General features: G+C 54.6%; 9 protein-coding genes across 9 annotated transcripts; 2 read left to right on the top strand and 7 right to left on the bottom strand.

Moving 5' to 3' along the window:
- Positions 1 to 143: 143 nt before the first annotated feature.
- Positions 144 to 1,605, bottom strand: K452DRAFT_8555 (uncharacterized protein). Its single transcript, XM_033547237.1, has one exon. It carries the CDS (start codon positions 1,175 to 1,177, stop codon positions 446 to 448), a length of 732 nt encoding a protein of 243 aa, XP_033403235.1. The 5' UTR covers positions 1,178 to 1,605; the 3' UTR covers positions 144 to 445.
- On the bottom strand, positions 1,304 to 5,192 carry K452DRAFT_348205 (uncharacterized protein). The gene is made up of 10 exons (XM_033545525.1): positions 4,949 to 5,192; positions 4,780 to 4,886; positions 4,552 to 4,724; positions 4,104 to 4,497; positions 3,709 to 4,051; positions 3,064 to 3,143; positions 2,981 to 2,999; positions 2,642 to 2,930; positions 2,156 to 2,550; positions 1,304 to 2,084 (listed from the first exon to the last, which is right to left on the bottom strand). The coding sequence occupies exons 1-10, from the start codon at positions 5,004 to 5,006 to the stop codon at positions 1,624 to 1,626; spliced, it is 2,319 nt and encodes a 772-aa protein (XP_033403234.1). The 5' UTR covers positions 5,007 to 5,192; the 3' UTR covers positions 1,304 to 1,623.
- Positions 5,193 to 5,823: 631 nt separating this feature from the next.
- K452DRAFT_314656 (uncharacterized protein) lies at positions 5,824 to 8,220 on the bottom strand. The gene is made up of 4 exons (XM_033543777.1): positions 7,933 to 8,220; positions 7,773 to 7,863; positions 6,242 to 7,720; positions 5,824 to 6,185 (listed from the first exon to the last, which is right to left on the bottom strand). The coding sequence occupies exons 1-4, from the start codon at positions 8,114 to 8,116 to the stop codon at positions 6,071 to 6,073; spliced, it is 1,869 nt and encodes a 622-aa protein (XP_033403233.1). The 5' UTR covers positions 8,117 to 8,220; the 3' UTR covers positions 5,824 to 6,070.
- Positions 8,221 to 8,412: 192 nt separating this feature from the next.
- Positions 8,413 to 9,671, top strand: K452DRAFT_293923 (uncharacterized protein; the record flags this gene model as incomplete). Its single annotated transcript, XM_033541639.1, has 7 exons — positions 8,413 to 8,490; positions 8,547 to 8,574; positions 8,629 to 8,651; positions 8,705 to 8,731; positions 8,784 to 8,932; positions 8,980 to 9,524; positions 9,577 to 9,671. The coding sequence occupies 7 exons, from the start codon at positions 8,413 to 8,415 to the stop codon at positions 9,669 to 9,671; spliced, it is 945 nt and encodes a 314-aa protein (XP_033403232.1).
- Positions 9,672 to 10,042: 371 nt separating this feature from the next.
- Positions 10,043 to 11,614, bottom strand: K452DRAFT_262071 (uncharacterized protein; the record flags this gene model as incomplete). The annotated part of the gene is made up of 3 exons (XM_033538596.1): positions 11,318 to 11,614; positions 10,720 to 10,848; positions 10,043 to 10,402 (listed from the first exon to the last, which is right to left on the bottom strand). The coding sequence occupies exons 1-3, from the start codon at positions 11,483 to 11,485 to the stop codon at positions 10,043 to 10,045; spliced, it is 657 nt and encodes a 218-aa protein (XP_033403231.1). The 5' UTR covers positions 11,486 to 11,614.
- Positions 11,615 to 12,224: 610 nt separating this feature from the next.
- K452DRAFT_8481 (uncharacterized protein) lies at positions 12,225 to 12,669 on the bottom strand. The gene has a single exon (XM_033547225.1). The coding sequence runs from the start codon at positions 12,582 to 12,584 to the stop codon at positions 12,321 to 12,323; it is 264 nt and encodes an 87-aa protein (XP_033403230.1). The 5' UTR covers positions 12,585 to 12,669; the 3' UTR covers positions 12,225 to 12,320.
- An 86-nt stretch (positions 12,670 to 12,755) lies between these two features.
- On the bottom strand, positions 12,756 to 14,648 carry K452DRAFT_217878 (uncharacterized protein; the record flags this gene model as incomplete). Its single annotated transcript, XM_033536322.1, has 5 exons — positions 12,756 to 13,134; positions 13,189 to 13,932; positions 13,986 to 14,217; positions 14,277 to 14,344; positions 14,407 to 14,648. The coding sequence occupies 5 exons, from the start codon at positions 14,646 to 14,648 to the stop codon at positions 12,756 to 12,758; spliced, it is 1,665 nt and encodes a 554-aa protein (XP_033403229.1).
- A 572-nt stretch (positions 14,649 to 15,220) lies between these two features.
- Positions 15,221 to 16,034, bottom strand: K452DRAFT_8477 (uncharacterized protein). Its single transcript, XM_033547223.1, has one exon. It carries the CDS (start codon positions 15,910 to 15,912, stop codon positions 15,433 to 15,435), a length of 480 nt encoding a protein of 159 aa, XP_033403228.1. The 5' UTR covers positions 15,913 to 16,034; the 3' UTR covers positions 15,221 to 15,432.
- Positions 16,035 to 17,214: 1,180 nt separating this feature from the next.
- On the top strand, positions 17,215 to 23,454 carry K452DRAFT_304334 (uncharacterized protein; the record flags this gene model as incomplete). Its single annotated transcript, XM_033542810.1, has 8 exons — positions 17,215 to 17,619; positions 17,684 to 18,251; positions 18,301 to 19,112; positions 19,164 to 20,338; positions 20,869 to 20,921; positions 20,975 to 21,042; positions 21,101 to 23,253; positions 23,310 to 23,454. The coding sequence occupies 8 exons, from the start codon at positions 17,215 to 17,217 to the stop codon at positions 23,452 to 23,454; spliced, it is 5,379 nt and encodes a 1,792-aa protein (XP_033403227.1).
- Between the last annotated feature and the right edge of the window lie 24 nt (positions 23,455 to 23,478).

The following is a 23,478-nucleotide window of genomic DNA, read 5'->3' as shown; positions in this document are numbered from 1 at the left end:
CGCTTTCCCGTTTCCTTGGATTCCATGCTGGGGTTTACCTACTGCTCCGTTTTATTCATCTTCCTTCACACTACTCCTACAGTCCCGAAGATTCATGACTAGACAGACGCAAAGCGGCCAGCAGGTCCTCCCTTGGGAAGTTTCACAAACGGCATCCACAGGGTACTTACTGTACGTTCACTCTCGATCCGTGCAGCTGCGCGACTAGAATCCTAGGTATCAAGCAAGCTGCGCACCCAGCTCTCCTCCTTGAAACATCTGCTCGGAAACTCCACGTCAAGAAGCGCGAGCGCTTCTTTCTTCTTCTTCTTCTTCTTCTTCTTCTTCTTCTTCTTCTTCAGTCCCATTAACGCCCGTCTGCCCTTCTACCGCTCCCGTCCCGCCCGTCTAGTCAGCAGAGCTGTTCTCCGCCCATGGCGCCGTGTGTACACACGCGTCCTGACTTCTATGCCCGCGCCAGCGCGTCGTGCACGGCGCGGCGGATATGCAGGATCTCTGCTTCAGAGAGCTTGCACTCGGAGTCTGCGTCGGCGTTTGCTGTCTCTACTGCTGCTGGGAGAGCAGGCGAGCAGTCCCGCCAGATGGCGGCGTGGATGGCGCGGCGGATGGCGCGGCGGTCTGCTATGCTGGGCACGTAGGCATATTCACTAGCTTCTTGTCCTTGTTGTTGTTGTTCTTTTTCTATGGCGATTGTTTCGGCGATGTGTACTTTTGCGGACATAGCATCGTCTTTGGTGTTCTTGCTCTTGGTCTTGGTTTTAGTCTTGGGCTTGGTCTTGCTGCGCGCGCAAATTCCTGCTTTGGCTCTGCTGGTGCCGTAAGTGGCGAGGTGGATGAAGCTTGCGAGTATGATGTAGACGAAGCAGTAGGTGAGGTGGGTGAGTGAGAGGATGAAAGTGAAGGCTATGGCCGAGAAGATGACGTGGATCATTGTGTTTGGCTGATAGGGTAAGGCAGGGCTGTTGGCGCTTTGAGATGGGTATGGTGCTGTGCTGTGCTGTGCTGTGCTGCTGGCTTCGGTCGGTTGTGGAGGTTGTGTTTGGTGCGATAAGGAGGAGAAAAAAGAAGAGATGGATATGGGAGGCTTGTGTGTAAGAATTGTAATGTGTGAATGGATTCCCTTCACTAAGAATTCACTCGTGAGAAACTTCTGGTGGTGTCGATAGTAAGACCCCATAAAGAAAATAAGCTTGAAATCATGTTCGAAATCACATTCACACGATGACAAAGAGCGGGAGCGAACGCAAAGGGCATCCAAGTTACCCTATGTAGCATGAAGAATACTCTAGATGCCGCTCATTTTCCAATTGTTGGACCTACCGCCATAAAGTCTGTGAGAGCAGGGGAAGATGATAATACTCGCTCACCTTCTTTCGAGCTCCATGGGCACTCAAATGTGCTTGCAGATAGACAAGGAGTATTTCATAGGAACTAGTCATGTCATCTCGATACACGGTGCATCTCTCTTGACGGTGAAGGACGTTACACAGTCTTACGCTTGTAATTCTCCGTGGCACCAGCACCAGTGAGAAGTCCACGCGAGAAGCGCTCTCTTGACCCCGACGTCCAACTCATTCCGTCCCATGGCATCCTCTCCCGCCAACCCACCATCCCTCTCACGCACTACTCACTCGCAAAAGCACAGTTTCCCAAATCCCTCTTCTGCGCTGGCAACTCCGGCCTGACATCAAAGTCAAAAATATCCATCGGCAGGCCCAACGTCGTGCACGCATTCGGAATATCCACCATGCCAGCCACATGGCCCTGGACGGGGGCGCAGCTCAGCAGCAAATAGACCTGATAATCGCTGTAGCCATAGCGCCTTAAATACTCGATGCAGCGCAGGATCGTCTGGCGATACGCGACCGTCGCATCCATGTAGTGCTGGACGCCGTGCTCGTCGACGCTGAAGCCCTCGAAGTAGATGTAGCGCCCGGGCCCGAAGTGCGGCTCTACGGGCCCCGGCTGGTAGATGGGCGAGACCATGTTGAGCGTCTGCATGCCGCGCTTCATGACGCTGAGGTTCAGCGTTATTACGCCGGCCATTTCGATCGCGCCGCAGAAGGAGATTTCGCCGTCGCCCTCTGCGTGAGCGTTAGTGCCGTTGCGTTTACTTGAAGCTGAGTTCTGGGGAGGAAAAAACGCAGTGTCTTACGAGAGAAATGCAAATCGCCCACACTGAACCCTGCGCCCTTAACATGCACCGGCAAAAAGACCTTGCTCCCCCTTGACAAGTTCTTGATATCGCAGTTCCCGCCATGCTCCGGCCGGCCAGGGATAGTGCGCGCGCCCTCACGCCCAACCTTCTCTTTAAGCTCCTCGCCCGCCGCGCCCGCATGCACGTTCGCCGGCTGCGGCGGCTGCGCGACCACGCGCCCGCACCCCTTCATCGCCTGGATCAGCTTGCCCTCGCGCTCGTTCCACTTGGCCAGGATCTCGGCTGACGGCGCGCACCCCAGAATCCCCGGGTGGATCAGCCCCGGGAACCGCACCCCGGGGATGTGCCGCGAGCTGCAGAAGATGCCTTCGAAGTCCCAGATGGCTTTGGCGCTGCGCGTCGCGTGTTAGCGCTGCTTGACTGATTGACTGCCTGACTGCCGTGGCTTGTAAGGGGGCAGGTATGTGGCAAGATTGCACTCACGCTTTCGGATACAGCTCGTCCAAAAACCCGCCTCCGTTCTCGCGCGCAAACACGCCTGTGAACCCCCATGGCTGCTGCTCCAGGGGCTGGACATCGACAATCTCAACTTTTAGCACGTCACCCGGCTCCGCGCCCTCGACCTCGAACGGCCCGCTCAGGTAGTGGATCTTGGTGAGATCGACGTTCTTGATGTCGTCGGCGCTGTCGTTGTTCTTGATCTGCCCGCCCGTCCAGTCGACGCATTCGATCTTGACTGTTTCGCCGTCTTTGATCGTGCTTGTGAGGGGGACTGCCGGGCGTGTGAGTGAGGGGTTTGCTGCTGTGGTTGGTGTTACGTACTGTCTGGGTGCCAGCGGTTCTGGGGGCTGTTAGTTTGATTTGTGTGGGTATGGTGGGTGCGTGTTGTTTGCTTGCTGGCTTACGTGCAGTTGAGGCTGCGAGGCCGCGTCCTTGTCTAGGTCGACCTTGGCGGCGTATCTGATCGGCTCCCTGCCCATTGTTGCTAGATATCACTGTTGCGCAGATTCAGAGAGGTGTGGTTTCAGAGGACAGACAAGAGCGAAGCTAGAGAAAAGTAGGAGGGGAATGGAGATATGAGAGAGAGCCCTGCCGGCTGCGGGGTCCAGTCAGATAAAGCAACCAACGCGCCGCCGATAACCGCAGGAGACCAAAGTCCATATGACATATTGCTGGCACGTCCGATGGGCCAACGGAAATAAAGCCAGGCGGCGCTGGATCCGGCAGTGAGAAGAGGGCGATAAGCATGGGAGAGCTCGACGCGCATGGGCCCAAAGCGGGGTAGCTTTCCCCAAGCTCCCCCTGCTCGCGCGTGTCATATCGTCACGATCGTCCAACACCAACAGAAAACTGCCGAGAGGCCGAGATACGCCTGTCAGGCTGTACCTAATGCCATTTACGCAAGCTACAACTAACCTGCAGTAACACAATCTCCGTGTTTCTACGATAATGCCCCTCCGGCAGCCGGGCCATTGGCGCCTCGTTTATCTCCGTCGTCGCAACTTCGCAAACACGTTGCCCGGCTCAAGTAAATCTCTTGCTTGGCGGACTCGCGAACATAGGGTTCTGCTGCGGCGGCTCCGTCTGGACATTATGCGCATCAATATTCGCGAGCGGCGTCGACAAGAACGTGTGCTTGTTCTCCCACCGGATCTGGCTCTCTGGGAACTGCTTGGCCTGCGGCTGCTCGGGCGACGGCGGAGGATCCGTGATCTTGGTCACTAGGTACGCGGTTGATGCTTCGGCAATGCCGTAGATGAGCACGCCCAGCAGGGGGATCTTGAGGAAGACGAAGAACCCGACCCCGAAGCCGAACAGCACGCCTTCGCGGTCGCGGAACCAAGCTTTCTTCTGTTCTTTCGTGTAGTGGATGCGGGCAAAGTAGGGTTCGAGCTAAAGAGTACATTAACGGCTGAGCATGTAAGTACTGCTTCAAGAGACTTACAAGTTCGCGCATCAAGCTCCTGGACGAAAAGTACGATTGCAGGAAACGCACGATATACCGCTTCGGCAGGAAGATGGAGCTTCCGAACACGACCAACGCGGGCTCAATCCCGGCACCCTTGTTAAAGGTGTAGAAACTAGCAGCCGGAAGCACAAAGCGACCCACGTGCGGTAGGTACGACAAGGCATACACAGCCAGAGAGATACCAGCTTTCCGACCGTACCGCATCAAGAACGCGATCACGGCGTCCATTGGCTTCTTCTTCTCGCTTGTATCGCCCTGCTTCGAGTACATGCGCATGTTCGGGTAGTATAGGGCGCGCAGCGTGTGCGGGTCTTCGGACTTGTGCTTCTGGATGTACGTCTGGTCGACCCATTGGAGGGAGTCCATGAACCTGCAGCTCCTCATCAGCAATTGCGCACTCGAGGCATCCTCTCTCTCCACTTACATGTCATCCAGCGTGGGCGTGACGTAGCGCATCAAGGACATGAGGAAGAACGGGACCTGCAGGACAGAGTTCTCCAAGAAATGCAGGCCATCGATAATATCGTTGTCCCAAGTGACGCCCTCCATATCCATGAACGCGCTCGCAATCATTATTATAATCCGCACTGCGATTGTCTGTAGCCAGCGCCGTCAGTCGAGCCCAGCATGATTCGAGCGGATCTCAACGCACGGGAATAGAGATGATGAGGCGAATAGCAAGGCCCGCAACAACAGCCAAAGCAGCTTGGCGATAGTGCTTCGAAGTAAACAGGCCCGGGTTCTGGAGTGCGCGATTTGCTGCGAGGCGTTAGCTTCAAAGCGCTCAAGAATGCACATATGTAGGTGGGCGAGAGACAAACCGCCGACCAGCGTGAGCTGGGCCCCGCGGACGATGGCGGCGGGCTCGAAATTGGGCATTGTGGAAACGCTCCTGGAGGGTGTGAAGGGCGCTCTCCTACGAGCAGGTGGGCTTCTTGAAGAAGGCGTGCGGCGGAGCCCGCGGAATATGAATGACAGTTAGCGGAGCTGTGCTCGTCCGCGTTCGTTCGTCCCACATGCACGCACTGACGTACATCGTTGACGTTGACGCCGGCAGGATTCTTGCTCCCGCCTGCCGCACCACGCTTCGACAGCTCTAGACAGTTCGATATTTGATAGCTGTCGCTTGTCGCCGTCTCAAATGTCAACCTTCACTAGGCCGTATAGACAATTACCGCTCCGACCGTCCCTCACACCCGCCGCACAAAACCTCACACCACGCACAAATGCACCTCCCACTGACACGTCTTCCGCCTCTCCCGGCCGAGCGCCGCCAGCCGCTGCACAGCATCCGCTCTATCCGTGGCTTTACGCACTAGGAGCGCTTTCATTTGTCAGAAGCTCGCGGGGCGCGCGTCCACAGCCACGCTGGCGCAGCATCTAGACAACCTACGTAATCGGGTGCGCGCGAGGTGGTGGCCATGCCGCCGTGCTGGTTTGGGAGGGTGGAACCTGTTTAGCTATAGTTGTCTCCGAGGCTAGGTAAATTTGCTTTTGTAGTCTTATTATGTGGTGATTATACTGTGTCAAATATACATGGCGCTAGGCAGTCACCATAGATGCACGAATTGGCTCTTCACTATACTTACTGTAGGCCGGATCTCATATGTGCCTGAGTTCATCTGTCCGTATGTGCCTAGTCTTCGTATGCAAAGGCAAGCCTATGTTGAGGGATCAAGTCACATCCGCATCAATGCTACAGAAACTCATGGCTATTTTCTTGCTATAAAAAAATGATAATCGGATAAACAAACTCGGAATCCAGCACACCGCTAGCGTATCATCCCTAATAGCCTACCTCATCCATATGTTTGCTACTCAACCACGCTCGTTTAACGCCAGACTCCCGATTCAATAATCTCCACCCTTTCCAGCCAGTTGTGTGAGCCAAAGAAGCCATCGCTGCCCTTAAGCCAATTTCATCCTGCCTAAACCATGCCAGTTTAGTTGACAAAGAGGCTGTTGTCCTCCAGGCTGTACTGCTTGATCATCTCCGTCAACGTCGTGCACTCGGACTTGAAGTCGAGTGGCCTGCAGCTGGAAACTTGATAGCGGACCCTGCAGCACCGTTAGTTCGAGGTCATGCAATCCACACGTTTGACGAAACGACATACCTCTGCTGATCCTGGAAAGTGTCCATCTTGGCCTTGACCCTGAAGACGAAAGACTTGCACGTTGCGTCCACAAACACGCTGTCCGCCTCTGCCGTCCTGTCTTCGCTGTCCTTCATCTCAACCAGTTCGTCGGCGCTCCTGTCCATGATAATGCGGCCGGTCTCGTCGAAGCAACTGAGCCACAGCTGGCCCGTATGGTCGCTGACGTTGCAGCTCATGATGTAGCGATACTGCGGGTTCGGGTGTGTCGTGTTGCACTTCTCGCAACGCCATTCGCCGGGGTTGACCTCAACCACTTTCTTGTTGCATCCCTCGCTAGCACAGGCCGGATAGGCGAAGTTTTCGTGCTTCACATAAATGATAGTGGCCTTAAGGTTGAAGAACTGTGCTTCATCGGACATGCCAATCTGCTCCTCGTGCACCTGAGCAATAGTCTTGTACTCCTGGCGCTTGTTGCTAGTTGTGCCGACCGCTTGTTGGTGCGTCGTGAACTCGTCGTTGCGGCCCTGTGCGTCATACCAGCCCTTCAGTTTATGGGCTTCGTCGATGTCGGGGTCGACGTTCATGGAGCCAGCGCTCAGTAAGCTCAAACTGCGGCCACCAAAGTCTGAGACTTTGACACCCTTAAAAGCAAGAACAGATTCCACGGGCACCTCAAAGTTCATAGCGGAATCTCCCCATATCGTCAGGCGTACTGAGTGCATGGTATCGTCGACGAGAGTAAGTTCACGCTTCCTGTAAGGCTTGCCCGTAGACTTAGAGATGATCTCTCCCGCCTCGCCAGCATCCTTGAGGATTCCGATGGTGTCGATCGTGTTGTTAGGCTCAACAGACTGCAGATCGCCAATGCTGGTGAAGTTGTAGCGCACCTGGGGCACACTGTCGGGGTCTTCAGCCTTCTCCACTATGGAGTCGTTCTGGAAGGTCAGTTCATAGTCGTTGTTGACATTGGAAAACTGCTTCTTCGCCAATTTGACCTGACAGTTGGAGATGTAATAGACGTCACCCTCCTGGAAGACGTCGTACAGCTGGTCGCAATGGTCCTTGAACCCTGTAGCTCTGATCTCACCACTCTCGTCCAGTAAATTCACACTGAACAATTTGCCGCTTCCGTTCTTGTTGTGCCACTCTTTGATACCGCTCTTGTTCGTGCATCGTGCCTTGATGGTCCACTTGTGAGTGTATGGCGACAGTGCTTCGATGGGGTAGAGGGTGGCAAGACCCGGGGGAGCGCCGGTCGGCGCATTACGCGAAGGCAAAGAAGACTGTTGCTGTTTAATGGGCTTGTTGGTGCCGTAGAAGTTGTTGCCTCCAATATCAGCGGGCTGTTGCGCTTGCGGCTGCGCCTGTGGTTGCGCTTCAGGTTGCGGCGTCTGTCCAGCTTCAGGCTTGATAGAGGTTTCCAGCCCAATAGGCTGTCCAATCTTATCAAGCTCTCCGTAGTCTGTCAGCACATCGAGGGCGAGAACGACCAGAATCCTAATCGTCCGTTAGCTTCGCTCACTAAAGAAGAGAGAACCTGGTCTCTTACTTCCTGTTCTTGATGTCCTGGGGGTGGAATTGCTTCAAGCGAACTATGGAGCCTCTCTTGAGCGTTCCGTTTTTAATGAGGTGGTTGCTCTCTGGATCGGACGGGAATGGTCAGCAACGGTTGTAGCGGATGGCACAGAGAAAAGTAAACGAGTGCCTACGATGCGCCAGCATGCTCTGGATAAAGTGATCAACGTCGCTCAGCACTATGCGAAACCTATCCTCGCCACCCTTGGACTCCATAGCCTTGATCTGCACGCATTGCAGGATGGGGTTTTGGACCGACTCGGGCCCGGTGGTGTAGATGGCCCGCAGAGTTCCTCTGGAAATTGCCTCTTCGGCCATGATACGCGGTTCTGACTTTGGACTTGCCTGGCAGGCGTTGGGCGGTAGAGTGATGTAGTGTGGGTGGTGGCGGCAGAGGTTCGATCGTTCGCAAAAGTGTGGGCAAAGATGAAGACGCGCCTGCACGCGTCAAGCTAAAGTGATTTCGCGAAGCAGGCAGCAGCGGCGCCGCCAAGCCCGAGCCAACCCCGCTCTTGGCTCCGCCCCGCCGATGGACCCTTGCCGTCCGCGCGCGTCATCGTCCGACGGATGGAATTTAGTCTTTGCAACCTCACCACCTACCCAGCTATTTCGACATGGCAGACCAAGACATAGCAACCAAAGCGCCGGAGAGCGATGCGCAGGAGGACACTGAGCAGGCGCCCACCATGACGGTGAGTCCCGCTACGCACCCGCCGCCGATCATGGTCGATGTGCTAACAATGCGCAGGAGCACTGCACCAGCGATCGACCTGCCCGTATGTACCGAGACCCTGGATTGACCATTTAAACCATTGCTGACCCTGTTCAAGCTTCGGGAGAGGTCCCAACCGGCGTCAGTCTCTACTCGATTAGGTATTATCCGGGACCATAGCTAAAATAAACCAGGAAATCACCAAGCTTAACGATGTCGAAGTACGCTCGCACGTAAACATGTGTACCTGAAGCAAGTCTAAAAGGGATCTAGGTCTATATTGCCAAGCCAGCCGATTACCCTCACACGTCGGCAAAGCTCCTCTTGCTTCTCACTGGCGGCACTGGCATCAAATCTACGAACAACCAGCTACAGGCCGATAAATTCGCCCAAGAAGGCTTTGTTGTAGTCATGCCGGACCAGTCAGTCACACAATTTTGAAGCCGAAAAAAGTACTAAATTGTATCAGGTTCGGAGGCGAAGCAGCGCCCAACGCAACCATGCCTGCCCCCAGCCAACCGAATTGGATCGACTCCGTCAAAGCCACTCTCGCCGAAGCAGCCAAATCTTTCGCAATTGACATGTGGCTAGCACGCCACACACCTGAGAAGGTCCTTCCGCTCCTGCATAAAGCGATTGATGGCGCCAAGGAGGAATTTGCGGACGCCATTGCATACGGCGGCGGAATTTATGGCGCGGGTTACTGCTTTGGCGCAAAGTACATCCTGATCCTGGCCGGCGAGCACGCAGACGCTGCCATCCATGGGCAGGAGAGCAAGAGCGAGGATGTCGAGAAGGGCGCTGCGGCAAAGGAACCCTTGCTCAAGGTTGGCGCTGTGGCGCATCCCACTATGGTCGCCAAAGAAGACATAACAGCAGTCAAAGCTCCTATCACGATGGCGCTGGTGCAAAACGATCCCGTCTTCTCCGAAGAAGTCGGCAAGGCAGGTCAGGAGGCCTTGGAGAAGAACGGCGTCGAGCACGAGATCAAGACGTACTCGGGCGTGCCTCATGGTAGGTTGCTGGCGAGACATATCCAATCCGATAGCTGCTGACAATCATGCAGGTTTTGCTGTGTTGGGCGACTACGAAGAGTCCAATATCATGGAGCAACAGAGACTGGCATACGATCAAATGCTTGGATGGCTTCAAGCACACTGATAGAACTGAGACATCTGTTTGCAGACTGTACACGAAGACACGACTCTCGGTATCTTTGTTCTTGGATATGCGCGCTCAGAACCAACATTGCAGCAGCAAGAAGTGCTCACCTTGATCTCACAGCATCGTTTGCGAGCGTGATGGTAATGCGCTCTGGCACAAGCCGGGCCAGAATCATGACAGAAAATAGCACCTTCCTGGTGAAGACGCACGAATACCGCAAAGCGTCCCACCATGTCTCAAAACCACACGTCCTTTTATGTTTTCGTTGACCATGCAAAACCCACTCTAAGCCAGGAGGCCCCACCGTCCCACGAAACCAATACCCCCATATACTCCGCCCAATGCATCCATCTAAGCCCCGTATTTTTTCAAATAAGCTCAATATCGCCCGCTAGCACGTGTTCCCTTATAACCTTCCACCGAACAACAAAAACATCGCCCCTCTTCATATCAGCCATAGTATCGCGCTCGACGCCGCCACAGCTCACGACGCCCACGTCCCTCAAGACGCGACAGAAGACGGCGGCGTCGAGGTCGGGGGCGTCAACCATGCTGATGCCGCCGGCCTTGTCGTCGAGGCGCTGCAGCTGCGCCGGGAACTGCGACAGGAAGGAGGCGGCGTAGTGGGAGGAGAGGAGGGCCTGGTGCGCGTGCAGGTACTGCGACTCGCTGGCGGAAAGGGTGCCGGCGGGCGCGGTGGCGAGGATGTGGAGCGGGTACTTGTCTATCTGTTGGTGTTGGGAAGAAAGCGTCAGAGGGAGCGTGGGTTCAAGGGATCGCGATCGATTGAGTGTGTATGTGTGTGGTGATGGCGGCGGCGAGAAGAGCGGGGACGAGGGATGGGAAGGGCCGAGAGCGGGGCGGGTACGAGTAGGTGGTGGCGAAGCGGGCGGAGATGAGAGAGATGACGGCGGCGAGGTCTCGACTGTGGAGTATGTGGGGAGGGAAGAGTAGTAGGGTGGCAGGCAGTGATGGTGGTGGCGGACAATTCAGGGTACAAAAAGGTAAACAAACAAAAGTAAACAAACCATAAAAATTGACGTACCTTTGCGATCCTGGCGCGCAGGAACGAGCGCACCAGGAACTTGAACCGCTCCAGTTCCGTCTGGTACAGGATGAGGCGGAAATTTGTCTTGGGGTCCATGTTGCCCGTCTGCTCTTCGACGAGCTCGATCTGCATGCATAAAACCAGCACGTCAGCCATTGATCCGTTTGCCCATTCTGTTTGCCCAAGAATTCGTTTCTTCTTCCTCATCTGCTCGTATCATGTCTGCATGCATATGCAGGCAGGCGGACGACAATCTGCTGCTGCTCATCCGACAACAGCAAATGAGGCCCCCATCAATCAGCCCACGCCATCTCCTCTCCCTCTGCAAGTCCCCTCCTGCCTCTTTTTTTCGCCGACGCCGCCGCGCTGATCCGCCACCAAAGCCAAAGCCGCCGTCGCCACAGCCTGCCGCCAGGGCCGCGCACATCTTGACGCCACCCCACAGCGGAGCAGAGCCGGGCCGAGACCGCAAAGCCAAAATCCCAAGTCGAAAAGACTAGAAAAAAAGGAGGAGGATGAATAGGGAGAGAGCGAGAGAGGGGAGAGACGATATAGTAGGGTGATGAAATCGTGGAGCTACACAGGAAAAACGTACCTGAGCCCGCACCCGCGCAAGCACACTCTCCATCAGCCCCTCCGGGTACGGCAGTACCTCAGGCGCAACTCGCTCCGCGACCCACAGTCGAGTAAGCTCCTGCAGGTCCGCGGCCTCGCGCGGCGCGGCGGCGCGTGTCACGTCGGCGAGGATGTCGTCGATGTCCATGCTGGACGAATGGCTAAAGGCGGACAAAGTGTTAGAGGCGCTGCTGTCCGTGGCCCGTCATGTGCGTACTAGTTAGTCGGCGTCGTGGTGTATGCGTGCGTGCCCTCGTGTGTGCCGCGCGCGTGAGCGCGTTGGGATGTGCGGTGTGTGGCAAGATCGCGGGGTAGGGCTAGGGGAATTCGCGTCGCGACCTGGTCTGTGGGTGGGGCGACCTGGTCGCCGTGAGGAGACGTGACGATTGCTGACGCGTGCTGGGCCAGCTGTTTTCGGGCCTCACCACCACCACCACACCTCCTGCACTTTTGCCAATGTTTTTTGACTTTTGCTTCTTGCTATGGATAATGACAATTCGGCCTACTCTCTCTCACTTTCTCTACTTCCGCCTCTAATTATGCCGACTGGTCCTGGGTATAGCCTCCGCCTTCCTGCCCATTCAATCAACTTTTTGCTCTCCTCCAACTGACCCTGGTTTGTTCCAACCATATGTACAATTTCTGGGTCGCTCTCCGCCTCTCATTCACAGTCCCGCGGAGCTGGGACAAAGGTGAAACTAAACCAATCGGTCTAGCAGCGACACCAATGCAGTCATAAGTACAGCGAAAAGGTGATTGTTTCCTGACAGCCACTTCTGGACTTGCCATCATGTGAGGATTAATGGGTGCGGACGTTTACCCGCGTCCCGCCGGCTAATCGTGTGCGGATTGGTGATTTTGTTTTGAAATGCGGGCGTGAGATTTCAATCTGCGCGCGTGTTTGGATGGAGAGGGTTTACCTCCCAAAATGTCGAAGAGTTGCCGAATGATGAAGCTTTTGTATGCAAGGAAAAGAGGACTGGCTAGTCCCAAGTGAATATCGCTGACTGTACAGCCCAAGTTGGATGGTGACCATAGTCCAAATCAATGGATAGGCCAATGCGTGTCGTAATCTTTTTGGGGGACAAAGGAAATGCATCGCAGGTGGTTGGGTATGGACCGTCATTGCGCCAACACACCAGCGCAGGATGAAAGGATGTGAAAAAAAGCCATCCCGAAAAAAAGACCGTATCCTGTAAGCAAAAAAGGTTGACCGAAGTCAAGAAGGTGCAGCTCAAAACGTTCATCGTCGAGAAGAGAAAAAAGTGGCCGTCTCAGAATGGTAATCGCATGAACGCCGAAGAGAGATAATAAAACGACCCGTAGAGTCTGTCGCTATGCGGGAGGAAAGAAGAAAGTAATCCGGATGGTTAGTCAGTGACGCCGTAAGTTCTGAGTCGCCGTAACGTCCAATGTCATTAGTATGAAGCCATCCTACGCGCATGCGTGCGGCTCCCATGATTGTTCAAGTCATCAGACGAGTCCATGTGGACGAAGCCAGTGGACTTTGACCTGGTTGGCGCAGTGGGACTGTCCTCCATCTGGACATCTTGCCCAAATGCAAAAGTCTGGGCTCTGCTCAACTTGGCGCGTTGTTTGAGTTTGTGCAAACCCGCTTCACAGGCTTGCTCATGTTCTTCAGACTCCATACGGAGATAGTCTTGCGGATAGCAACGGCATTTGTACTGGTCGAAGAAAGAGGAATAACCTCCGTGAAGAATATACACCTCGGGGTAGGTCAGCCTTGGGTAGTGGTCCTCATTAACCGTGCGGTCGCGGCTCCGAATGAACTCGGCCCTAGATGACTGTGAGCAAAGACCACTTCTGTGTTCATGATGTTGAAGAGCTTACATTCGAGGAGCGCGAAGCTCTGAATACTCGCAGTGGAAAACCAACAATGTCTTCTTGGTCGAGGACGGGTCTATGTCGGTATAGGGGTCGAACAACTTATCCGCAAGCGACTCACGCTCACAGTAGTTCACGGCACCATCGATATGACCACCTTCATACTCATACTCAAAACGGCAGTCAATGATCACAGTGTCATCGTAGATGTGAGCATAGTCACCGTTGAGAACATCAACCAGGGTGCCGCTGTCAATGCGGGGTAAGCTGTTAGGCTCGCCGTTGGAAGGCAGAGTGGGGAGATGAAGCTGAGGAGTTTCCTCAACATCCACAATCGCAGCCAGCCCACTGGGAGCATGCTTCTTTGAGTCAGATTTCATGAAGTCCTCAGTGTTCTCGAACATGCTCATAGCTCTTCTGAACTGCTTCCGAGGGCGAACGGCTGAAGTTTTCCTCACACCGGGAACAGGGGAACCGTTGCAGCGGTTGTTGTTGTTGCTGTTGTTGAACAAGGGTATGTTGGCAGACCGGGGGCGCAACCCACCCTGCAAGCTGGCAAACTTACGGTCCTGGACGGGAGATTGCTTGAAGCACTTGCCCAATGCATCCTGATCCGTCGAATCCTTGCCATTGCTTGTGTTAAACTTGAATGGCACCTGGTTCTCTTTCGACTGCATGTTAAGCGTGTTGGAAGAGAAGGCTTTGTGACGGTTAAGGGAGGGACGGCCAGGGAACGGCAACTTCTTGCGGCTAGGAACAGGCGTCAGCATAGGTTGAGAATGAGGTGGGAGGGGCATATCTACTCTGGCGGGGGCATTGGGCTGTCAAGGAGCGGATTGGATGTAGGAGAGCATCCCATCCTGCTCTCAGGTGGCTCAGGCGTCGGCGACTGCACCGTGACCCGGGTTGACGCGCCTCCGAAGGCAGGCTTGTGGGGAAGAGGCGAGATGTCCATGTTATCGCCGAAGCCTGGCGAGGACGAGTTGATCGGCGGGGTGGTTATTCTTTCCCACATCGGAGGGGTGGTAGCGCCTTCTAGTTAGACTGCGATAAGCGGATATCTCAGACCCAAAAAAAGTGACATCGCCTCTTACCCTTGTCCTCTGCCCGCTGGAAGATGTTTGACGTGAACAGCGATCGGCGAGGGGTGGGCAGCTGGGGACTGGAGATGCGCAACTGTGTGAGCCAGCCGTATCGCGAAGAGCCGCCGAGAACAGCACGTACCTCTGATCAATGGTGAAGTTTTGGGCCAAGTCAGCTGCCAGACTGACTGTCGGCGACGAGCCCCTTGCAGCCTTGGTCCCAAAGTAATCCGAACCCGATTTCTTCATGCTCAAATCCTTGAAATTAAAGCTATTCGGATTAAGGGAGTTATACCGGGGCCGTGTCGAAGCAAGGTCGCGTCTGTAACCCCAGAGCCCAGGCGAGGGCGGCGGCTGCATGACGGCAAGCGGCGAGGACTCCATGGCTGTCGTGTGCGAGTGTGTCCAGGTGGAATTGAGGTGGTCGACGGGCCGGTGGAGGGCGGAGGAGGGCGGAGTCGAGTGAGGGTCGGCGTCGGGCAGGACAGGACGGGCGGCGGCGTCGACTAGAGCATACAAGAGACGACTAGAATCAATTGGACCTGAGATGTCTGCTGCAGTATTCCCCAAGTTGCTGGACTAAAGGATGAGGACGGGCGACGAGGGTGCTTGCCGGGAGCGGTGCATTAGAGCTCTCGAGGGTGCGGCAGAGAGGTCCGGCGTCCAGCAGAAGAGAGAAGTCTTGGGGAAGCCTTCTTGGGGACGGAGAAGGGCAGGTGCGAGGATGGAAAGGAAGAGGAAGAGGGCACGAGGAGGTCAAGAGGTGGTTGAAGCCGAAGCTTTGCAGCTCCCAAGCGTTACCAGGGAGATGCTGCTGCGGGGGCTACTGGGCTGGTCGCTTGATCGCTTGCGCTGTAGAAGCCGCTCAGGAACACTGGAATTATGCCACGCTCAACCCCCCCGGGCGGTTAGCTCCCCAGCCCGCCGATCACGCTACATATTGAATATTCCGCTCTCGATCCCACGCAGGCCAAGTTTTGCTTAAGACGGTGCGCGTCGGAGCTCCTTGCCGCAGGCGCTGCGGCCGGACAAAGAACCAGCACGCCCGTATCTCTCTCGACGTTGCCAGGGCAGGTTTGCCCAGACCAGCTGCTGCACTCGGACGCTGTGACCACTCGCCACGGGAGCAACCTACGTAGTACGCGCACAACTCCACACTTATCATTATCTACAATACACCCGTATGCACCGCGAGCTTTGACGATGCTTTCAGACGCCTGGGTCCCCGCATTCCTGGCTTACAAGTTGCACTTTGAGGCCTCCCCCAATCACCGAAACCAGGCACCGCCGTGTGTGATTTGTCGTCATCGGCCGCTCTCAGGCGGATGAGCAGGGGATCCCCCGTGATGTCAGCTTGCCGGCGCCGGATCCTGCTTGAGTTGCCGGGGCAAACCCAGCGCGAGGGAGAAACGGCTCTTAAGCTCAATTGGATCGGCCGGGGATTGGACCTGGCTTGGCTCGCACAGCATTGCCGATATGGACGCGAGACCTTCCACGAACAGCTTCCCGTCCCGTCCCTTCCCCTTCCCTCGCACAACCATCGGTATAGTAAAGACCTGTCACCGCGACTTTCAGCTCTCAGCCTTGCGTGTTGACAATTATAATGATCGTCTCTGCCAGCCACTTTGCTCTTGTGCTTAGACGTCATACGCACCGACGGCGTTGCATAAGATCTTCAGATTCTCCGTGGCGTTTGCTTCCGAAACCTACTCGATGATTGTCTCGCCATGTCAACGCCCGCAAGCCCGTATGAGCCCAGGATGCAGCCCATTGACACCAAAAAGCAACCAGGACGACCTTTTTCCCGGAACCGGGGCAGCAGCAAGCCTCCGCGTCTCAACCTGGGCTGACCGGTTGCAAGCTGGCTCACGGTCGAGACCAGATGAATGGCTTACTCTCCGCCCCCGCCCCACAAGGGACGGCGACGGTCCTGTCGCAAGCTGACAGGCTGCCGTCGCGCCTGTGTCAGAGAACTTGCAGGGTTCTCGGGCCAGCAACACCAATTACTGTCCACATGGTGCGAATGGTGCAGCGGGTGAACGCACCGGGCAAACGTAAACAATCATAAGTTGCCCTTGATCCTCGTCGCGTGCACAACCGAGTCGCTCCGGCCTTCGCCGTCCACCGACTCCAGCCACTGAGCAAATCGCTTGATGCTGATTGCTCTCCGCTTGCAAGAAACTTGGAAGCCGGAGGCTGGGTGGAGGGGCAGGAACCCTTGGCTATGATATCAAAACCTCTCTACCATACGAGCTGATATTCGGTCTTCTGTCGTCAGATCGGATCGTTCGATGACGCTCAACAAGAAGATACGGTCAGCTTGCGAGGACACATCACCAGAGTCCCTTCATCTCAACCTTTACACGTCGAAGATGTGCTTCTCTATGCTGAGTTTACATATTTCCTATTTAGGAAATATTAGTGCCCCTCGCTCGTGCACATTTATGCCACTCTCCACTATCAGCACACGGTATCACGAGACGGTCGACGCTCGGCCGTTTGTCGCACATTACAGAAAACATGTTTCCCCAAGCGGTAGCGAGTGGAGGCACATGGGGCCTCTTCTAGAATTTTGAACAGAATTTGCAAGCCGTGCCCGAGTCCTAGCCACGTTTAAGATCTACAGACGGTCCCTCCTCACGAGCGACGCATTTCGCGAGGCCACTTGGACCCTGATATTTTGATGGCGGCTTGCTTTAAATGAAAATATCACATAATGTGTTATAATTCCCTCCTTTCACCCGCACAAAAGACCGAGAGTGAGGCTTGCTGCTACTGCTAGGCCCGTTGCTTCGGAGACCATGTGTATACCTCGGCATAACGTAGGTCCGGCGCCGAGACCGGCATCTGGACGATCTCCGATAATTTTTGAGACGGCTAGGTTGAGCAAGCTCCCGAGCTCACGAGACACCTTCAGCCTGCATATTAGCAGATCAGCTCAGCTCCCAGAATGTCGCGCAAGAGGCAATTTGACAATGCGCCCCAAGAAGCGCCTTCTGATCCGGCAACGCGCAAGCGCCGTAGACAATTCACCGAGGAAGATGCAAAGCTGGCGAAGATCTATGATGGCCTCGCCGATGAAGCCAGAGACATTCGTCTGGATGCCGCAAAGGAACTCGTGCTGAAACTGTCGCCAGAAAATGCTCCCTCCGCCGAGGTTGCCAACAAAGTCCTTGTACGACTAATCAAAGGCTTATGCAGCGGACGCAAAGCAGCTCGATTTGGATTCTTCATAGCCCTTACGGAAGTGTTGCGCCAGCTCTACAGCCCAAATGCCCCCGAGATTTCTGGATTGGAGCCAAACATCCACGGTCTGGTCAAACTTGTCGCCGAGCTCACACAAGCTGATGGCAAGGTTAGCGGTCAAGTATGAGACTCGAGAGCGTGCTCTTTACCAACAAATGCTGATAAACTCTCAGGAGAAGAGAGATCACCTCCTAGGCCGCGTTTTCGGGTACAAAGCGATCATTCAATCCGACATCCTCGTGCAACCGGCGTCCCCTAAAGAATGCTGGGCGAACGTCCTCGAACAACTGTATAATTTGGCCAGGGAGAAAGGATGGTTGCGCGAAGAGTGCGGGCTCATTTTGTGCGAAGCTGTTCGGACTTTGGCCAAGGAGAAAAGTGACCGCAAGCTCGTACAGGACATTGTGGATGGATTGTGCTCCAATAACTTGGCAAAGACTCCGGAGGGTGTAGCAATTTGGTTGACGGTGAGCTCGTTATTCCCGAAATTTGAGCTTCCCCAAAGCACATGGCACAAGCAAGACCCGCTCTGCTCAAAAGAGCGGCAGACGCTAGCAAATGTGATGAGGGAGAACTTCGCCAACAGTTCAAGCGGAGCTGCGGAGAATGGCAAGAAGGTCAAGGCCGGAACCTCTCAGCCGACCTTGAACTTTGCGTGGGAGATTGTCATAACAACTTTCATGCAAAAGAATGCCGAGAAAGAGTCAGACTTTTCCAAGTTCTGGACTGACCTTGTAGACAGTAAGTTTACCCATCAGCCGATGTTTGAACGCTTCTAATCGGTGGACAGACAATCTCTTTTCGGCATCTGCCTCGCCGGAACAAAAGTCCAAAGGATTCCAGCTTTTCTCAAAGATGCTGTCGAGTGCGCCGACGTGGGCTCTCCCTGCAATCTTCAGTCCAAACCTCATGAGGTGCCTGATAAACCAGCGCAACGATGCCGAGAGATACCTCCACAATGCTGCAAAGGCTCCGCTAGATGAAATTCGCGCTCGGGTCAAGAAATCTCCTGATGCTGCTGCTCCTATACTGGAAGGGCTTATCACTAAGCATGGCTCACTCAACTTTGATCAGATCACTAAGACCAAGACTGTTGAAGGCGCATTGAGCCAAGCTAATGACGCAGCCTTTGAGAAGCTTTTGCCGCTGTTCAAGCGCTTGATTTACCGCCCTGAAGAAGAAGATGAGAAGGTTGTAGAGTCCAGACGACGCACTGTCGCCGATATGCTGGTTTCTGCGGTTAGGAGTCGCAACAAGGAAAACCCTGTGGGCGACTCGGAGTCATGGCTGCAGCAGCTCCTCGTCCTACTTACCGAGCTCGCATACTTCACCCCTACCTCCTCCACGTCCCCAGACGATTTGCCTCTGCCATCCATCTCGGAGGGCTCCAGAAGCGTGTTCCAAGGAAGGTTATCATCATGCCTTGCGCATCTTCTTACCACGAAGCTTGACATTGAGATGAAGTATCCCTACGCCGTTGTGTCGGCCACTCGATCTAAGGACAAGTCTTCAAAATCTCTGTCGCTTGTTTTCAAAGCCGATAAAGCAGTTTCAAAGGCTGTTAAACAAGCCCATAAGCAGCTTGAGGAGATCGCAACAAAGGTTCGTTGTGAAAACAATGGTTTGGTGAAGTGTCTGCTAACAGCATTTTAGGAGGCTAAGACGAAAGAAAAAAAGAAGCCGGCCCTGCGAGCTTTCAAGTTGCTCTTCTCCTTGACCATTCTCCAGGTCTACAACGGAGACGCCGAAGCCGTCGCCATCCTCGAAGAACTCGAAACATGTTACAATTCGGCATTCCAGAAAGGCGAGAAAGGCTCGGATGCGTTCCAAATGCTCATTGAAGTTCTGCTTGGTTTCGCGGCAAAACCTTCAATCCTTTTCCGGAAACTGTCAGAGCAGGTCTTTACCACATTCGCCTCTGAGTTATCTGCAGAGGGATTGCAATCCATGATTGATATTCTGAGCAAAAAGGAGAGCATTGCTGGCCAGCAGGACCTCTTTGACCAAGACGCTAGCGATGTCGAAGAGGTTGAATCTGAGGATGACGATGTCGAGGAAGCTTCAGATGTGGAGATGCTTGATGACGATGCGGAGGGTGAGGGAGAAGAGTCTGATGAGGAAGAGGAGGATGAGTCGGAGTCGGGTGGAGAAGCGGATCAGGAGGAGCTGGAGAAGTTTGATGCGCTACTTGCTCAGACTCTCAAGACCTCCGCACCCAATGGTGAGGGAGAAGATGAAGAAGGGTCAGACGAGGACATGGATGATGAAGAGATGATGGCTTTGGAGCCTCAATTGGCGAAGATCTTCAAGGAGAGACAGAAGACTTCGGGAAAGAAGAAGGAGAACAAGGATGCCAAGGAGACGATGATTAACTTCAAGAACAGGGTCCTGGATCTCCTTTTGATCTACGTCAAGCAGCAACACAACAACATCCTCGCCATGGATCTCATACTTCCTCTGCTGGAGCTCATCCGCTCAACTACAAGCAAGCAGATTGCTGAGAAGAGCTTCAACTTGCTCAAGCAGTACTTTGACTCTGCCAAGAAGGGGCTGCCTACGCCATCAGAGGACGCAGACGTTTGGGCGCTGCTGAAAGACGTCCACACTGAAGTGACAAAAGACGCTTCTAAGCTTCATGCCGGAGCATGCAGCAGATCCAGTCTCTTTATTGCCAAGGTGCTCATCACCCTTGACGGGTCAAATTACGAGAAGCTCGTGGACCTGTATGCCGAGACGCAGAAGCAGTGGTACAAGGACCCGAAATCGCAGGTACACCCTTCGTTCTTCAACGAGTGGATGAACTGGTCGATTGCCACGAAGAAGCAGAAGTGAGCGGAGGTGACAGCGGGCTGGGTCGCGAGGAATGAGCACGAGCATGAACCCAATATTGATGGGGGCCGTTCCCGGTAGATAATTTAAAAGTAGGAATTCTTCATGATTGCATTCCTGCGGCAATGATAACGAACTGGAAGCTTCTGAGACATTGCCCGAAATAACGCCCGTTACCGTAAAGCGAGGTTTATCGTGAAGCGAGATGGCGATACTTGTGTAGAGTCTATGTGTGCTCTAAGATCTTTTCACCTATACCCGGGACTCGGGCTAGGAGCTAGGCAAGGAGTACTCTATATGGACTACTTATAGCGTCCCCTATCTCACTAAACGGTGGATCTCGGTTTGCGGTGATGGACGTTATCGTAAGTCCCAATCGGCGCGCTAACCTGTCGCACGGTCCCTGCACGACACGCGATCGTCATCATCGCGGGGCAAGCAAGCGCGGCTCGCGATTTCGGAAGGCAACTGCGCAAACAATCCACCAACCAGCTTCAACCGTGTCGCTTTCCTCTCTACACCTTCCAAGCAACCGGACAAGTGCTGAGAACATCATGGCTTGCAAGCACGTCGACGTCCCTGGTATATTGAGCTCTGCAAGCGTCCTGCCTTGTTTTTCGCTGACGTCTTGACAGAGCTGCGAGCTCCAGGCCCCAACCAGTCTGTGTACCGCGAAGACTGTACGCAGTGCTTCGACTCAATAGTGAGCCGCAGCTCAGCACCCCAACAGCTGTCGCAATCCTTTGGCTTACATCTCACAGGACGAGCCCAGTGGCCTGGACGTCTGCCTCTACTGTTTCAACGGTGGCTGTAATGGCGAGCGCAACCACGGCCATCTCCACTACCAAACCCGCAAACACCCCCTCGTCCTGAACATCCGCCAGACCAAGAAGAAGGTGAAGCGCGATGAACCTCCCCAGAAGATGTCGAAACTGGCAATTGCCGCCGAGACCGAAGCGGACCGTTACGATACGACGACACAAGTCAAATGCCATGAGTGCGGCGTCGACGACGTGGACAAGACGGCTGGCAAATTGCCACAGGTTGTCGATGCTGTGCTCAAGGCCAACACATTTGCGAGGCAGGAAGAGGTCAAGGCTTGGGAACAGGAGATGATTCCTTGCGAGCATACGCTGTGCCTGGAGCAGGATGCGCCGAAAAAGATTGAGTCCCAGGATCTTGGCCACTGCTCCATGTGCGACCTCAAGGAGAACCTTTGGCTCTGCTTGACCTGTGGCAACCTTGGATGTGGCCGCGCGCAGTATGGTGGCATTGGCGGGAACTCGCACGGCCTGGCCCACACGGACAATACTAAGCACCCTGTGGCTGTGAAGCTCGGATCCCTCACGGCCGATGGCACAGCGGACATTTATTGTTACGCTTGTAACGAGGAGCGCGTGGACCCCGAGCTTACTGCGCATCTTGCTCATTGGGGTATTGACATTGCCGGTCGGGAGAAGACCGAGAAGAGCTTGACAGAGATGCAGATTGAGCAGAACTTGCGGTGGGAATTCTCCATGACCTCAGAAGATGGCAAGGAGCTGAAACCCCTCTTCGGCGCTGGATTTACGGGCCTGAAGAACCTCGGTAACAGCTGTTACCTGGCTAGTGTTCTACAGGCATTGTTCGACATGCCGGAGTTTAGGGATCGTTATTACCATCCTAATGAGGCCCCGCCGCAAGCAGATTTCCCCGCCGAGGATCTCGAGACACAACTTCGGAAGCTGGCTGACGGCTTACTTTCTGGAAGATACTCGAAGCCTGACAGCGACGTCATTGCGTCGGAGCATTCACCAGAAGTACCTCACCAGAAAGGCTTGGCACCGGCAATGCTCAAGCATCTCATTGGAAGAGGCCACCCGGAGTTTTCTACCATGCGTCAGCAAGACTCTTTCGAACTTTTGCTTCACCTGTTGAAGTTGGTTACCCGGTCACAGCATCCAGCCCCATTGAAAGATCCCGTGGACGCCTTCCGCTTTGCCATGGAACAGAAGTTGCAATGTCTGAAGTGCAAGAAGGTTCGCTACAGGACCGATGAGATGGAAAACATTTCCATTCCTGTACCCATCAAAAGGATTCCCAAGGAAGACAAGATGGAAGTCACAGATGCGCAAGGCAAGGAGAAGCCCAAGGAGGAGTTTGAACATGTCACGCTGAAGGAGTGTCTTGACATATTCACCGCATCTGAGGTGGTTGAGTTGACGTGCGCATCTTGCGGTAGTAAGGATGGCTTTGCGAAGCAGAGCTTGTTCAAGACTTTCCCTGATATCCTAGCAGTCAACGCCCGGCGCTTCGAGCTCGTCAACTGGGTCCCGACAAAGTTGGATGTGCCGGTTGTTGTTAGTGATGAGCCTTTCTCTTTTGATGCTTACAAATCTGCTGGCATCCAGGAGGGCGAAGAGCTCCTTCCAGAAGATGCAGATGAGGGTGCGTCGAACAAGTTTGTTCCTAATGAGGTTGCTTTGTCTATGCTTCAGGAGATGGGCTTTCCTCGTGTGCGCTGCGAAAAGGCGCTGCATGCCACTGGTAATGAGGATCCCGAGGCTGCATCTAACTGGCTGTTCTCTCATATGGACGACCCCGACATTGATGTTCCTGTCGACCTTGGCGGCTCCGGAAACACTACCAAGGGTGGAGCGACGGTGGTCGACGCTGGTCAAATCGAAATGATGACGGCCATGGGCTTCTCCGAGCCGCAAGCACGCCAGGCCCTGAAGGAGACGAACAACGACCCAGAACGTGCGGTTGATTGGCTGTTCAACCACCCCGAAGCCACGGGCGACTTTGGTGACGACGCTGGCGCCGAGGCACCGGCAGAGCCCAAGGAAAAGACTATCCCCGGTAGCGACAAGCTGCCAGCTAACTTCCAGCTGCAGTCGATTGTGTGTCACAAGGGAAGCTCGATCCACGCCGGGTACGTCATGTGCTACGCCATCCCCTCGTTATGACCAGATTGCTAACTCACGACAGGCACTACGTAGCGTTCGTCCGCAAGCAAGTGCCCGGCGAGGCGTCGGCGGCCTGGGTGCTCTTCAACGACGAAAAGGTCGCCAAGGCGTCTGACGTTGACGAGATGAAGAAGTTCGCATACGTTTACTTTTTCAGGCGGGTGTGATGCGATCGTAGAGGGGTTGAGTTG

Source organism: Aplosporella prunicola, assembly GCF_010093885.1.
Source record: "Aplosporella prunicola CBS 121167 unplaced genomic scaffold K452scaffold_1, whole genome shotgun sequence".
NCBI lineage: Eukaryota > Fungi > Ascomycota > Dothideomycetes > Botryosphaeriales > Aplosporellaceae > Aplosporella > Aplosporella prunicola.
This window is presented reverse-complemented; position numbering and strand designations above follow the sequence as displayed.

Bases quoted from the DNA above. Each gene is read 5' to 3' on its own strand.
- K452DRAFT_8555 (XM_033547237.1), bottom strand. From the start codon at position 1,177: ATGGGGTCTTACTATCGACACCACCAGAAGTTTCTCACGAGTGAATTC.
- K452DRAFT_348205 (XM_033545525.1), bottom strand. From the start codon at position 5,006: ATGCCCAATTTCGAGCCCGCCGCCATCGTCCGCGGGGCCCAGCTCACG. The intron at 4,725-4,779 runs GTGCGTTGAGAT...CGCTGGCTACAG, and splicing joins GCCTCATCATCTCTATTCCC to ACAATCGCAGTGCGGATTAT. The intron at 3,144-3,708 runs GTCCGCCAAGCA...AGTGATATCTAG, and splicing joins GCAGAACCCTATGTTCGCGA to CAACAATGGGCAGGGAGCCG.
- K452DRAFT_314656 (XM_033543777.1), bottom strand. From the start codon at position 8,116: ATGGCCGAAGAGGCAATTTCCAGAGGAACTCTGCGGGCCATCTACACC. The intron at 7,721-7,772 runs GTAAGAGACCAG...ACGGACGATTAG, and splicing joins CAGGACATCAAGAACAGGAA to GATTCTGGTCGTTCTCGCCC. The intron at 6,186-6,241 runs GTATGTCGTTTC...ACGGTGCTGCAG, and splicing joins ACTTTCCAGGATCAGCAGAG to GGTCCGCTATCAAGTTTCCA.
- K452DRAFT_8481 (XM_033547225.1), bottom strand. From the start codon at position 12,584: ATGAACGTTTTGAGCTGCACCTTCTTGACTTCGGTCAACCTTTTTTGC.
- K452DRAFT_8477 (XM_033547223.1), bottom strand. From the start codon at position 15,912: ATGACGTCTAAGCACAAGAGCAAAGTGGCTGGCAGAGACGATCATTAT.